This window comes from Anastrepha ludens, chromosome 2, assembly GCF_028408465.1.
Source record: "Anastrepha ludens isolate Willacy chromosome 2, idAnaLude1.1, whole genome shotgun sequence".
Classification (NCBI taxonomy): domain Eukaryota; kingdom Metazoa; phylum Arthropoda; class Insecta; order Diptera; family Tephritidae; genus Anastrepha; species Anastrepha ludens.
Window position 1 is genome coordinate 3,102,391 of NC_071498.1, and position 17,002 is coordinate 3,119,392.

At 33.7% G+C, this 17,002-nt stretch overlaps 1 protein-coding gene across 6 annotated transcripts in view; it reads left to right on the top strand.

The window, feature by feature from the left end:
- Positions 1 to 11,924, top strand: part of LOC128861866 (uncharacterized) — a 210,558-nt gene extending 198,634 nt beyond the window's left edge. For all 6 annotated transcript variants that reach the window (XM_054100242.1, XM_054100250.1, XM_054100253.1 and 3 more), the window contains 3 exons: positions 1,036 to 2,597; positions 5,322 to 5,623; positions 5,723 to 11,924. In XM_054100242.1, the coding sequence (XP_053956217.1) occupies positions 1,472 to 2,597; positions 5,322 to 5,623; positions 5,723 to 7,561 (3,267 nt within the window). In that variant the 5' untranslated portion in view covers positions 1,036 to 1,471 and the 3' untranslated portion in view covers positions 7,562 to 11,924. The remainder of the gene's footprint in view (positions 1 to 1,035; positions 2,598 to 5,321; positions 5,624 to 5,722) is intronic.
- The last annotated feature ends 5,078 nt before the right edge of the window (positions 11,925 to 17,002 follow it).

The following is a 17,002-nucleotide window of genomic DNA, read 5'->3' on the forward strand; positions in this document are numbered from 1 at the left end:
GTGACGGAGCTCACGAACAATGGCTGGTTGTGATTTTCCAGCCAAATATAACACAATCATACTAATATATTACGTTTGAATTCCATCACAGAAACAAAAATTCAAGAAAACTGAGACGCAAATGCTTTTGATGGCTTATAAACAATATATTGAACTATCATTAGAACAATTTCGACGTTGACGTCATGAGCTGTTTTACAGATACAAGCAGTGTGAAATTGGTAACACTTCATATCATTCACTCTGTATTTATACTTAGTTTTTTATATTTAATATATTTTCTTATTAAATATAATTGGGAAAATTAAATAATAAAAATAGAACCATTAGCATCCGCTCCTTGATTTATTGCTAATTGTTAAACTTTTTTAAAACTCACAATAACAAATTACATGTCAGTATAATCGTGCATACATGCATATGTATGTATGTCTACTCGACTAAGCTTATCTTATCATTATCACACCTTACTAATACATACACATTAGAGCGGGTCGATTTAAAAATCGCTCATTGCTCTGTGAAAATCGTATTCTAGGGATCAAAATAAGAAACTTTGCCGAAGGAACCATACCTCTAAAACGAATTCTGATGTCCCCCAATTTAAAAATATCACCATGTTTGGCCTTTACATGAAAAAATCAGCTAAACGTCTATGTTTTTTCTTTATTTTTATTTATTTGTAATAATATTTATTATTTATTTATAATAATATCTATTTTTTCTCTTAAGAAATTTATTTAGTCAGAACATATGTAAATGAAAAAATTAATTTAAGTGAGTTATAGAAAAGAAACTAAAAAGTTCGACCCAAATTGGGGGTCATCAGAATTCGTTTTAGAGGTATGGTTCCCTCGGCAAAGTTTCTTATTTTGATCCCTAGAATATGATTTTCACAGAGCAATGGGCGATTTTTTTGCCTCTCCACAAATCGACCCAGCCTAATACACATATACATATATGTAGCATATTATATCACTTAAGTTTATGTTGATTTATTTATCCATATTAATATTAATTTATTTTCTCTTGCAGACCAATAAATGCAACATGATGAAAAACAACAATAAAGCATAAATAACGGCTATTAAAAGTGTAATGAAAGTGAGCAACCTGCAAAAAGAGCCCAGTTATTGAGAGGTAGAGCGAGGCCGAGCGAAGCCCATTAGGAGACAAAAAACTATTAGCGATTATTATGCCGTTAATATGAATAAAAGTAAAAACAATTTTCAATTTCCCCTACCAAACAAAATTACAAGCGGAAATCGTAAAGATTGAAACTTCAAGCGCGCTGGTCTGAGAAAGCTATGAAAAGTAATTATAAAACAACAACAAGCACATAATAAAAATAGCATTAACAGCGGATATATTAGTAATAACAAATAAATACTAATAATAACAACATTGCATCGCTTATCAGCAATCGAATTAATAACGAAGATAACAACAACAACTTAACAACCACACCACCATGGACATCACCAGAGCGGCTATAAAACAAAATAGCATTGGAAGTGCAGCCAGCGGCATACCGGCGTCGCGCGATGAAGTTGACTTTGTTGTTGCGTCCGCCAATAATAATAATAATAACAACAACAATAATATTATTAACAACAAAATCATGAGTAATGGCAGCAGTGGTCTCAAAGAGACTGAAAATGCGGCGAGTGCATTGAATTCAAATTCGAATACGACTTCGAAAATGTTTGCGAACTCAAAAACACTAAAAAATGAGCATTTACAATACCAGCAACAACACACACAGCAGCACAAGGAAACGACAAAGAGCAAGAAAAAAGTTGTGGCACACAGCAACCCCAACAACAACAGCACAAATGAAGAACCAAAGAAGAAGAGTTCAACTATGGAGCGTCTATCATTATTTTCCACACTAGGTCGCCGCTTCAGTCAGAAGGCATTGGGACAGAAAGATTCCAACGCAAATACGTCAGTTTGTGTTGCAACACCACAGACACCAGCACAGACTGAAAAATCTGCAGGCACGGCAAATGCGTCAACAACAACCGCAACTGCGACAGCAACAAAAACTCAATCCGTCACACCGCCCCGTCAACGGACATTTGTCAAGAGCTCTTCAATTGCTCGCCTTTTAGGCAACACTTATCAACATCATGCAAAGAAATTTGAGAAAAACCACCATCCGAGCAAAGAGAATAGCAACAAATCCCAATTGGATGGCAAATTCCATACGTACGGTGGCAGACGACGTCCTAGTGGACCCTACTTAGACCGCTTTAAGCGTTATTCTAAAGATGATGGGGATGTTAGCTCCAGCAACAATGATGCTGGCGACGAGGAACCAACAATGGATTTCACCGAAGTTCTAGCGCTGGAAGCTGACATCGCCGATGAACTGCAAAACGCCGCAAATGGATTGGAACGTTTCTGTGATCATAGCACAGTGGCGGCTGGTGATAACGAGGCAGCTGCGGAATTGGGCAGTAAGACGATGCGTACGCTGTCGCGTAGTCTAGGACGATTGTGGGGCAAGCGGTTGCATAGTGTGGATATAAGTACGCCAGATCCCGAGTACAAGGTGTCATATTTGGGCAATGTGTTAACTGGCTGGGCCAAAGGTGAGTCAAAATGAAAGACTAGTGAGAGACAAGGAATTTCAAAACATTACCGCACTTTCTTAAAATGATTATAGGTACGTACCACAGTAGTTGGCCGATCGGCTGATGTGAGTAGAAGAAATTCCTGAAGACTGACACTCTTATGCAATATTATATTTTAGATTCCGTTAGTGTCGTCTGCTACAAATACTCGTATTTTCATAGCTTGCCAAGCTTTGCAACATTTCTTCATTGTAATATAACATTTTGATTCCGATATAAGGGGCATTCCAAATAGAAGCTTACATCTTTGGCAGGTTCCTTACAAGTCTTAACAATGCAGTTAGAATCGAATTGGTCAAGTAGTTTCTAAGTTATTGCGGTCACGCTTCCTTTAGACCACTCTTTGTAGCTCATCATTATATTGTCTGGAGAACAGTTTTCTCGGAGTCTTTAAGGACAGTGCCATGTAATATTGTCATGGCCCAATATTTTACAACATGAGACATATAAAATGGGGTTTTCTTTTCTTCGAGACAGAATTTTCTTTTTTATTGGCCTACTCCGTCCAAAGAAGCATTTGCTGGTTCTTCTTTAGACTTCAGAAGATTCGGTAGAAGCTTTACTTATTGTAATAAATTTGCGTCCGTCGTTATAAATGTGCTTACTAAGAATGCTCCAGAGATTGTCCATTAGATTTAGGTCTAGACTAACTGCGAGCCACTTCAGCACAGGACGAAAAACTCGGTGCGAAAAACTTTTCTGTACGCTTAGCGCTGTGGATTGGAGCATTGTCCTGTTGATACGTCCAAGACTCACCGTCAAATTCTTCTGAAAAAATTTGACGCATTTGTCGTAGCTCGCAAATATCTCTTTAATACTTCTGACAACCATCAGGTCCATCAAGATAATTTTTTTTTTCATCGGTAAAAATTATGGGTTGCGATTCATCATCCCAGAACTTTTGATTATCGTCGAATTCGAGTCTATCTGTCTGTCTATCTGCGTGGTGTAAGCTTCTGTTTAGCTAATCTGTTTTCATATTTTAAAACTTTAAATTTTCTGTATTCTTCTTTTCGTAACATTGAGAGAACGTTCACATATATTTTTTTAGTGCTCATATTTTGATTGACAGCCAACCGTCTTATCTCTCCGTTACACCTGTCATCAATCTTAGGCTCCGAACAGTTCTTTCAACTTCTTGGTCTTCAAGCTTTCTGGTTATTTAAGGCATCCCAGACAAGGATCCAATATAACTATTTTCACATTTTTCAAAAATTAAACAGTTAACAACAATAAAGACAACAAGATAAAACTTTTCGATATCGTTAAGGTTCATAGGATCTCGTCTATAAAAATCCTGCATGATTTTTATTTCTCTAACTAGCAAAAAATTTAAAAAAAAAACTGTTAAAAGCTGACTTTAAGTTTGTCGGTCAAACAATAACGGTTAAAATTTGGCTTATTTTCTAAATAAAAGCCTTGGCTAAATAATAAAAAATTTAAATAAAAGATTTCAAAAATATATAATTTGCTGGTATTGGGTAATTCCGATTCAAAAGAGGAGAAAAAAAATAGCTGCTATTTGATTCCCTTATAGCTTAGGAGTACTTTCACATGATTTTCCTATAAAAAAAACAATGGGGTCATAACATAGGCAGTTGTTCCTATGTTAAATCAATCGTTGTTGTAATAAACCTAGCAATTATATTAGTCTCTTCAGCTTTCTCGCTCTCTTCCTCATCTATTGCCCCCTCGATAACCACTAATTTGGGAGCTGACTTAGAACGGTCTGTGTGTTTGTTGTTGTTTATAATAAAACAACAAAAAAATTTAAAACATCGAAATTTTTATTATAAACGTCATAACCGGTTGGGTCCCCACCTTAAAGGCTCTTGCCGATCTCTACAGAAGATCACTCAACAAGGCAGCCTACATGGCATAGACGAGCAGCTATAGGCGGAGAAACTTAAGGCAAAAGATGACCAAGCAGATTCTTACCGAGAAGGGAACCTGTTTTATGTTGTATGCCACTTGTTAATTATTTCTTAGAGCACAATAAGATAGAGCAGTAAAGCTCCTATTAGTAGTGCCGTAGCCATACCGCCATAGCCGTAACCATAACCATAGGCGCAACATTACATCATTTGTCGATTAGTCACGCCTTAACCATAAACACCTGAAATTGAAATAGAATTAATGACAACATTTGCATTTTGCCATAAAAACACGCATAATTTTCCACTAAGTCAATTGATTTTTCGTCGCTCATTTCTAATATTCTAATTTTTATCGCAAATATCAAAAGAAATGTAAAGTAGTTCACAGCTGCTTACGGTTATGGGGAAAATCAAAATTTACGGCGTTAAGGTGCGGCAACTATAATCGTTTGCAGTGATGCCCATATGTTTGATCAGAACAGCTGATTGTTATGATTACGGTTATGGCGAAGTACGACACCGCTAATCGCAGCGCATACCTTTTAATTTTAATTTGGTCCGGCGAGATCTCCGAAAAGCAACTCGCTTTTCTCTTAGACTGAAAGAAAGGTTTCTTCACTACGGTTAGAATTATAATCTCCTCTTCTAACTATTTTCCATCACGTGAAATCTTACTCCTGCTGCTAATTTTCTAACACTTTATTTTAGTGGCAGGATTTTCCTACGGGTATACGTAAATGTACAAACCTTTTTCTACTAACTGGAACTAAATAAAGTTTCTCGGTTATCTTTCTGTTCTCATCAGGTGAGGGTTGCGTTGAAAAGCAACTTAACACACTCTGGCGCAACTATACACAGAACAATAAACCCGACATGATCATGCGCATCAAGGTTTGCGCTAGTGGCCTGAAAGCCACCACACGCCAACACGGACTCACCGAGTACTGGGCCAATCGCATCACACACTGTTGTGCACCAAAGAACTATCCACGAATTTTCTGCTGGGTCTACCGGCACGAAGGACGTAAACTGAAACACGAACTGCGCTGTCATGCGGTGCTCTGCAGCAAGGAAAAAATGGTGCAGGATATTTGCAATACGCTAAAGGTGGGTAACTGGGCTACATTGTCCAATTATATGTAGATGTACTTACATATACACACAAACATAGAAGCTCTTCTAACTCGAACTGGTCTTGTTTTACAGGAAAATCTTGAGCGCGCACTGCGCGAATTTAAACGCGAGAAAATTCTCAAGCAGAATGCGCGTCTTAGCCTGGCCAATTCAGCTTACGAAAATCCCAGTTTACCACGGCGCAAAATACTACTTAGCGTGGGTGGTAACAACTATCGACCACCGTTGGAGCGTTCTAAGTCGGCTCCGAAATTAATGGCTATCGAGGAGGCAATCGGCGAAGAAGAGGGCGAGGATGCTGAAGAGACCAATGAGCCAGAAATGAAATCATGCTGTCAGAAAGATTCACTCTACCCCGCCATGACGTTGGGGCGCCGTCGCTGTCGACGCGGCCACTCTATAAGGCGTACTGGCAATGCACGGCCGCTTTGCAGCATTTCGCTCGACGAATCACAACACCGTAAGCAGCTGTTGGCCACTGGCAAGAATACCAACGACACATGCTGTCACAACAAGCTAGCCACCAAAGATTACGCCAATAAACAAAATGCTGCGCCGGCGTGCGCTGAATTAACGGAGGAGCAACGCAATAGCTATGGCTCCGATGACTCAGATGACTTTGAGAAACTGCTCAAGTACAATGATTACGATTCGAGTGCTTCCTTAACAACAGAACTGTTGCCTTACTTCGATATGCAACTGCACAAGAACACCAGCAGTAGCTTGAGCGATTTGTGCGCACTGAAGGACGAAGAGGAACCGCTTAGCATGCTGCCAACCATCAACAGTGATCCGATGGCGCATCCCGAGGGTGATCTATTGCCCAACGACCGTGCTGCTGCTGAGGAGGAGGACGAAGAGGAAACGCGTGTAGGCTTGCGTCGCAATGGTGTCTGCAGTGACGGCGAGGAAGACTACCTGGATGCCGAGGACATGTACTTTCGGCAAGCGACTATTTTGAATATTTTGCACCGCAATTCGATGCGCAAAATGGCACATCTTTCATTGAGCAGCGACGAAAGTAGCAGCATAGAAACGAATGCATCAGCGCCACTACAATACCGCCATCAAATGCAGTCATCCATATCCTCCAATGCCTCCTCGAACACAACCACCAGTAGCTCGTTGCAAGATGGCCAAGGCGGCATGACTACGGGCAAACGACATAGCGCCGCCGACAGTGATGAGGGTTCCATATCGAGTGGCTGTGAAACAGCCAGCACAGTGACCGCCAATCAAGATGACCTTTCACTGCAATATCGCCACGATAAACAACTGGTGCAACAGCAAGCGGCGCTGCTTGGCGTGGATGATGTACAATTCTTCAATATCCACATCGACGAACAGTCACCCATCACAGTCGATGAAATCTACCAAAGACTAGAGTCGCGGCTGCAGCGACGCCAAAATAGCGATGCCACCACTTTCAGCAGTTCCAGCACAATCACACTGAAAATGGGCACGGGCAGTGAGGGCTCGCTGAATGACTCACCAAATGAAACAATCAAACAAAAGTCCACAATTGAAGAGCATGTAACCAATTTAGCCAATGGCACATCGCGCGTGCGACGTCAACGTCAGCGTCAGTTGGTGACATCAGCAGCGCCCTCACGCGATTGCCCCGCAGACGATACCGACTCAGAGTGCAGCGACGAATCAGGCTATGTGGAGTATCAGGAGCGCGAAAAGACTGTTAGAGAGAAGGTGTGCGAGGTAGAGAGGCGTCAACTACAACAACAACAACAACAACAGCAGCAGCAACATCCTGTGGCACAACAGCGCATGTATAAGCCACAATTGCCGCCAAAACCGACGCCACGTCATACGCTGACCAATGGTGGCAGTGCTGCTGGTGTCACCTCGACGATGTTGGTAGGCAACCTGCGCGCAGGCAACAGCACAGCAGTGTGAGTGGCGCAGCCGTACATATGTATGGTAGTGTAACTTCATCCAGTGAGAATTTTGCGTGGTGCAAGGAGTGCGTGTGGGAGCTTAGAGCCCAAGCGAATGTTTTACGGCTACTAAGTCGATGAGCGATATCGGAGCTCTGTAAGCATTTGTGAGTCGCAGTACAGAAACTGGTCCTATATGAAGATATTTTGTACTATATATAATAACTTGTTATATGAGCCTCAGCCGCTTTTAAGTTTCCTTATTTCAGGATAGATTCCCAACAATTTGTCAGAACTATTTGGTTTCGGTTTACTTTGGTTTGGCACATCAATTATTCTATTTTTGATACATATAATATATATTATATACATAAAATACATTGATTGAGGATAAAATTTGGCTGTAACGGATTTATGTAATAATTTGTAGCCAAAAGTTTACAGTTTTTCGTGGATGGTTAAGTAGTATCTAGCATTTTTTTAACGAAAGCACGCGGAATTGCTCTGAGGTATATTCAACACGAAGTTTTCCAAGTAACAGCTCCATTAAATATATATGTATGTGGGGAAGAGCTCAAATTTCAAACACAGTTTTTTCGAAAGTATTCAAGGAGTGGCTTTGCTGGGTTCGTTCGTTCAAAAAGTGAATGGGGTCGTGATAAGCAAAATTTTGACGCCATAAATGATCTTTACGTCTAATTTAGCAACCAAATAATGTTTTGAACTTTTTTCCCACTATTCTAAAAAACTGTTGTATGCTTAAAATTTTGTCTTGCATAATTCGAACCTGAGTGTGATGTTACAATAACACAAGCAAAAAATTTTGGGACTTTTAGTATCCAAAATTCCTTAATAAAACTCTTTTTCGCTAAACGAAACCCTCTTACAAATCAAAGTTTGCTTGCTCTAAAACCTCGAACACCTTTTGCAAACTTGCGGGTTGACTCGGTTGTCAGATGCTGGGAACTCAGTTGCATAAAAGGATATTCCTACCTAAATGAAAGGCAAAATAATGATATTTGCAATGATAGCTGAGCTCTACGTAGTTCAAAAAGCCGGTCATCAAACTCGTATGTCTTTGTGAGTGTATAGCCGCGATATATTCTGCATGCAAAGCTATTGCGGACAGAAATTCCTTAAAATTATAGAAAGTATTTCTTCTTACACCAGTCGCCTCTCGAGAAACTCTAACCGCATTTGTAAATACAATAAAAAGGTTAATCATGTGAAGCTGTTCATTTATGGGGTGACTTCACATTCGAGCAGTAGCTCAACCCGTAAATCCAAACATTGTGTCCGCACTATTAGTTGTAGTTATTACTCTCTTCGGGATAATTTCAATAAGGAATTAAGAGCTATAGTTGAGAAAAATATTTTTTAAAGGAAGGCACTCAATTTTTTTCACATACTTCATTTATTTCTTGAAATTTTAGTGTGTTAAAAAATCTGTAAAGTTCAGTTGTGCTCTTGAATATTTAATTTTCAGGGCAGAATTATTTCAGCAGTCTGAGTCAAGCTTACCTGAATTTAAGTCGTATATCAGAGCTGCTAATTTCAATACTAATTCAATTCAAAAAACAAAGTAGTGAAAACTTTTTGAAAGGCTGTTCAGCTTTACTCTAAAACTGCATGCCAGGTGCGCCCTAATTAAAAAAATTATAAAAGTACTAGTAAAATTTTATATGAATTTTTCAACAAATCTAAACAAAATTTTAACTAGAAAAATGTTTCTCCTTAATATTTCTAATAAAACTCACACGCACTTGAATGCTTCTTAGTAACTTTATTGTTGTAAATATGCATATTAGTAGAAATATTAGTACACATATATACATATGTAAAGAAAAAAGTATGAGGTAGAAACATTAAAACTAAGAGAAAATGCGCCACGAACATTTTATTATTAGGAAAAAGAGGAACTATTTGAAGTAGATACGTAACCAAATATACAACAAAAAATGGAAAACCAGGCGAAATGGCAGGCAGATATATTTTTATATAAACGATTACGGTGCGGCCTCGATATAATGAACCTAAATTTGAAGAAAAGTCCGTGCAAAGTAATATTTGCTTTTTACTGAAGAAATTTTTGGCATAGAAAATCTCTATGGAGCGAAATTTTATTAATGAATTTAAAGTAAAACGTTTGAGTTTTATTCTAAATATAGATTTGATGCGATAAGCTGCTTCAACAGCCGCATAACGACTTGTTTTCTCTATACCCTCTATATATTGAATTATGAACGAACTTAGGTACACATTTTAAAAATGATACAATCTTATGGCACAATTAAATATAAATATAAAAATAAAAATTTAATTTAATTAAAAATTAAAATTAAAATAAAAACAAAAACAAAATTATACAAACATAAATATACTAAAATATAAATAAAATACAAAATAAAATTTAACATGAAAGTGAAAGTGAAAGTGAAAATAGAGTAAAATTAAAAGTGAAAATAAATATGAAAATAAAAGTAAAGATATACAGTTAATATATAAAAATAAAAGCAAAAATACAAATAAAAAAACAATAAAACCAAAGCAATATTAAAGATAAAAATTAATATAAAAATGAAAATAAAATAAAATTTAAAATAAAATAAAAATAAAAGTGAAAATCAAATTGAAAGTAAAAATATAAATAACAATAAAAAACATAAATGTAAAACAAATATAAAATAAAAATAAAAGTAAAAACAAATATACAAAAAATATAAAACAAAAATAAAAGTGGAAATAAAATCAAAAATCTAAGTAAAAATAAATATAAAAATAAAAATTAAAGTAAAGCCGTAAATAATAATAAAACTTAAAATTAAAATACAAATAACAGTAAAAAATATAAATATAAATAAAATCAAAATAAAATTAAAAACAAAAAAGAATATAAAAATAAAAGTAAAGGTGCAAGTAAAAATATAAGTATATGTAAAAATGGTAAATACAAACAATTAAATATAAATAAATGTAAAATCAAAAATCAAAATAAAATTGAAAGTAAAAATAAATATAAATATAAAAATGAAAATGAAAAGAGAAATAAGAATTCAAATAAAATAAAATTAAAATTAAAAATAAATATTAAGATGTAAAAAAAAAATAAAAGAATAAACAGTAAAAAAATATAAATTTAAATTAAAATATAAATATAAATAAAACGAAGCATAAAAATAAAAGTGAGAATAAAATAAAATTCAAAGTAAAACTTAATGTAAAAATAAAGGTAAAAGAAGAAATAAAATCAAAAATCAACATTTTTTTTTTTTATTATTTCCCTTTTTAAATTACAATCTGTTAAATTTTAACAATAAGTAATTATTTTTAAAGTAGTGTTGGAATTCTTTGTTCTCTAACCAATGCTAGATAAACATTCAATTTTGCTTCAGATTATGCTACATTATATTATTTTCTGTGTTATAATTATTAATTATTATTATTATTATTTTTGTTTTTGTTTATTGTTTTGTTAAATTGTCGTTTTAATCTTCGTTTTCCCGCTTTCTCCGATTGTGGTAGCTTGCGCATTTGTTCATTTTGATGATTTGTTAGTCGTATCAACATAAAATTAAAAGTAAAAATAAATATTATAACAAAAATTATAGTAAAAATATAAATAAACTGTAAAAAAGATTAATATGAATACACATATAAATAAAAATAAAAAAGTTAAAGTAAAAATATAAAAATAAAAGGAAAGTATAAATATAAATGGCAATAAAAAAATAAAAAATAAATAAAATCAAAAATTTAAATTTAAATAAATTAAAATTCCAAATAAAATTAAAAGTAAAAATAAATATTAAAGCAAAAATTATAGTAAAAATATAAAAAAAGATAAATATGAGTACTAATATTAATAAAAATAAAAAAGTTTAAGTAAAAATATGAATGCAAATATAAAAATAAAATAAAAGTATAAATATAAATTGCAGTAAAAAAATCAAAAATTAAAATTTAAATAAATTAAAATTCCAAATAAAAAGTAAAAATATAGAAACAAAAATAAAATAAAAATAAAATTAGAAATTAAATCAAAAACCAAATAAATTTAAAAATAAACACCAAAATAAGAGTACAAATATAAACAAAATTAAAAGAAACAAACTACATTTTTGCAATTGATTTTCCTAAAATTTCTTCACATTCCTTATGCTGAAAATTTTTTTAACAATATATTGAATAAATATAACGAAAGTATAGTTAAAATGTATTCCTATTTCTATTTCTTCTGTTTTTTTCAAATTTATTATATCGAGGCTTCACTATAATTCACCCAAAAACTGTCATAAACAACACTAATTTGTACAAATTACTTTTTTATATAAAATTACTTAGACAAATATAAACATTATAAATAAATTATGTATAAACATTCATTGAAACGATTATTATTGCAAATAATAAAATAAATATAAACAATAAAAGTAGAAATAATACAAATGAGTTATAGATTAAACATAACACAATGACGTGCACCAATATTTAATACTAAACAAAGAATTATTTTTATACATTTCAGTTTGTTAAAAAAACATTTGAATGTGCTTTATTTTGTTGTAATTGTGAAATTAAGAAATTTTCTAGTAGATAATACACAAATTTATTTAAGTTCTTTTTTTTTTGTTTTGAGGTTAGAAGTGCACTAAACTATATTCAATTCGCGCTTCTACATTCAATTTCCACTAAAAAATAAGTTACATTAGATGGGCACTTGTGCTGCTGGTGATTGTGTGTTGAATAATTATAAAATTCCCATGACGACGCCTAAAAGTTGACTATTCACAAAAACCAATTTGACAACTGCAGAATATAAATTAAAAATTCATATTAGCTGCGGTTATTTCGACCGAAATTCGGCTGACATAAGTGGAAAATAAATAATTTATAATATTATTTAAAAAATATTAATAATAAAAAGAATTTAAGTGCATATTTAGTTGCCTAGAGAAAGCAGAAGAATATTAAATAAGAATATCTGCAAGTTAAAGCGAAGAATTCGAACTACTAATAAATAATTGTTATTATTTAAATATAATTTTCTTTATTAATTTTTTTGCATTAATATGGAAATAAAATAAAATGCAATTTCAAAAATCAAAAAGAAAAATTGTTTACACATTCATAACAGTCAGGGAACTTTTATTAAATATTTAAAAATATTTAAAATGCAAATAATTTTATTAATCTGTTATAAGCGTAAGAAAATGTATAATATTTCTTTATTTTAAATTTCCATCGCACAGAGATCTTCGCATACATAACTAATAAACAATTTATTTTAAACAATCTTAGCATTCATTTGTACATACACACACACACACATGCATTCATATACCTTTAAAATTATACTTTCACATCACAGCACTTTAATCTCAATTCAGCTGCATTGTAATTGGCAGCGAGGTGTACTAAAACAATTTACATTTTAATAATGAAGTTTGTATATCGACTATTTAGAAAGGTGATTGCGTAGCGGTTATTTATATACTCGTACACTCATACACTGATGGGAAATCATATATGCATCTCTGAATTTCTATATATAAATTTGAAATATTATTGTAAAAAATATTTTAAGTATTGCCAAATTACAAATGTACATACATATCTCTATAGATATTATTCATAAATGTTAAAATATATTTACAAAGATATACGCATCCACACATACATATGTATATAAGTGAATGTATGGAAGTACATGAATTTGAAATGAATTAATAAAAATCTTAAACGAATTAATGGAAAATTTGTATTTTCATTGACTCTTACTGACATAGGAAGGGAGGGAGCATAAATACGTACGAAGGTTGAAATCCCTCTAAATACCTTTGTACATTGACTTTTACGTGTATATGTAGGCAGTTTATAACAAAAACGAACAGTGCTCAAATAGCAGGTATGGGAGTAGTAGTAGAACAACAGAAGCGAGAGCAGTAGCGGTACACATGAATAAATTCGCAATTCTCCGATTCACTCCGGCCGATTCTAAGTTCTTTACTACCGTTACAACTACATCATCATCATAGCTTCACAGTTCGGTGTGAACTTATCTATGGTGGGAACCACTGATTTCGTTGAAATTCGCCTCCACGACACTCGGTCTTCAGCTTTTCTTTTCGGTTGACATCAGATATGCCCATGGTTCGTATGTCCTCTTCTATGTCACCTCTGCACATTTTTCTCGGCCGCCCTCTTCTTCCATCGCCTTGTGGATTTATTTCGAACATCTTTTTTAGAGTTCCATTATCACTCATTCTCGGAATGTGACTTTATTTGCGCTTTAACGTATCTGATAACATTTGCACTTCTGAAAAGTTTGTCTAACTCGTCATTGTACCACATGCGGTAATGATCATCTTCAAATCGTACAGGGCCATATATCTTTCTGAGAATTTTGCTTTCGAAGCAATTAATTGATCGGCTTCATTTGATTTCAGCTTCCAGAATTCGCAACCGTATGTTCGTGTAGGTCTGAAAACGATTTTATAAAGGGTGATCAATTTAGAGGCATCGGATTTTAAGTTGGAATTAAGCAACGAAAATTCAAATTTATTGGGAAATTTTTATTATTTTTTTTCTTTTTGTAGAACCAATCATGACACTTATTTTTTAAAGATAAGCTCTTTCAAATATTGGCCGCAACTGCGCCGTAATCCATCCGTAAACACCAATTTCGAATGACTCGGCATCTCGCGAACAACTTTAGTAATGTTGACCTCCAATGCCTCAATCGAAGCATTAAGACTTTACATACTCCCACAAATAAAAGTCCAAAGTTGTTGTGTGTTCACCATCCATTCATTGTTACATTGGCGCCAGCCTCATCTTTGAAGAAATATGGGCCAATGATGTCTCCAGCCCACAGTCCGCACCAAATGATTGTTTTCAATGAATGTAATGACTGTTCTTGAATGGCTTCGGGCTGCTCTCTTCAGTCCAAATACGGCGATTTTGCTTACTGACGTAGCTATTAAGCCAAAAAAGGGCTTCACCGCTGAACAAAATTCGGGTTTCAACGCGCGCAGTGAACACTTTTCCCAGAGCGTCGATTTTCGTAATAAAATTGTGCGATTTGTAAACGTTGTTAAGCGTAAATATTTCCATGATGAAATGCCAACGAATCCTGAAAAAAATTATGTATTTAGGTTGACAGTAGTCACGCGTGATCTGTCAAAAAAATCCCTATTGGAAAAAGTATCACTCTTTAAATACTTATGTTAAATATACCTGCATAGACGGAAGCAAGAAAAATATGGAAAAGACTGTGATTGCCACAACAATACAATTACCAAGGCGCATTCATTAAAACTGGTGGCACTGGACCAAAAATAATATTTTGTACGTTTGATTGTCAAAGCAAAATATTGGCAAAATAGAAAACAAAGAATGAATTCGCCTTATTTCATTCTTTGCTGACAGTCACAGGGACACGGCGAAATAAAAAACAAATCAGCTGATTTGTCGATAGCACCTTTAATAGATTCACTTTGACAATTTCTAATGGAATGTTCTTCATCTGACAGTGATGATGAAATGGAGCAAATTATTGTGGACAAAATAAATTCATGTGATGCTAAACGCGTTATTTTGCATTTTATTTCTTTTTATTTAATACGAGAATCAACTGAAATTTTTTTAAAATTTGTGTGAATTTTTTCTCCACTATTTAATCAGCTGTTCGTAAAACTTGCAAATTCTTAATGGTTTTGCGTTCATGTATTTTTATTTTATTTTATTTTTTTGATATTTTTCTCTTTGAGAGCGAATTCTCGGAAATAGTTACTGGCAAGTTACTGGATAATTTTCACATGAACAGACCTAATGTTGGAGCTATAACTCACAAAATCAAATGGACGCACGGAAATTTAGTCTTGAAATATGAGAAGTGGAAATAATTTTTAACCGATCTCTGTATCTGTAAAAAATAAAAAAGCTTTAACAGTATCACTTTACTGTTTGGTTTAATTTTTATTTGTTTATACGAAATATAATTATAAATAGTCCCTTCACAGGAGTAACGCAGCTAGCAGCTGGAGTTATCGACCTCTGTTGTAATTAATTTCAAAGCTCAAACAGCTAGAAATCAGTGTTGCCAATTTAGCGACTTTGTCGCTAGAATTGACGACTTTTGCTTGAGTCTTGGCGACAAAAAAAAAATTTTACGACAAAAATGATTTAGCGACTTATCTGGCGACTTTTGGAGAGCAAATCAAAACCGTTTTAGGCAATAGATACTTTTCTGTCAACTTGATTACCCGTGAATTCCCCTTTACCTTCTATACTCTAGAGTAAAAATTTACTGACTATAGATAAAATAACACACTGCCTATTGGTGTCGATAAATTATCGATCTATAATTGAAATTTTAAATTTATAAATTAATATTTTTCCATAAAAATTTAGGATGACAGTCTTTAATGGACACTTCATAAAATAAAAAAAATCCGATCCATAAATTCCTTCATTTTCCCCCTAAAAAAATCACTTATTTCTTTGGCTGTCACAGTGTTGTTCCCCCTTAAAGCGTAGTTTTTTTATGCCACTTTTTCTTTACTATGCTTAAATATATTTTATAAATCCATTTCAAGACTTTAATTAATAATAATATAGTAAATTGTTGTATGATTTGCCTAGTTTTATTATAAAAGCGTAATAGTTAATATTATTAATTTTATAAATTTTCAAATTTCCAGTACTGGATCAACTTCGTAAATAACTTTTTCAACATTTCTTGAATCACGCATGCTTTCCAATGATATTTTAAAGACACAAATGTTTTTCAGACACAAATTAACAAAGCGTTAGAAAATTTAGTAGATTTATCGAATCATAATAAAAAAACCAGTATTTCATGAGATTGAAACTAACTTCCGTTGATCTGAAATTTCAGTAGAGTTGGTATTACTGGTATAATTATTATTCATCTAAACATTTAAAGTCCGCAAGTGGCCTCTTGTGCACCTCTCAGAATGAAATTTAGGATCCGCCCCTGATGGAGTTAGCGACTTTCTAGCGACTTTTGATATTGGCCCTAGCGACTCAGATTTATTGGAGTTGGCAACACTGCTAGAAATGCCTTACATGTTTGTGTGAATATGCAGCAAAAATTACTCATACGCCCTGTATGCATGCAGCCCTGTACTTGTAATAGCAATCGAGTCTTGATACATTTAGGGCGAGCTGCTCTCTTAAGATGTATTCCATTACTTTCTTCAAAGTTCAAATGATGAAAAAGATTTTTCAGACACCCGCTTCCCGATACAATCCCACAGCACAAATAAATTCAATTTTAATCTTTTTTTTGCATTAAAAAAACTTCACTTCCTGATTCTGCTGGACCATATGAATTATTGTTTCAATAGTGTCTTTGTACCGTTATCTATTGTAAGATTTTATACTGACCTGTATTCATACCAACTTTAGCATTATATATTACACATACATACGCAGT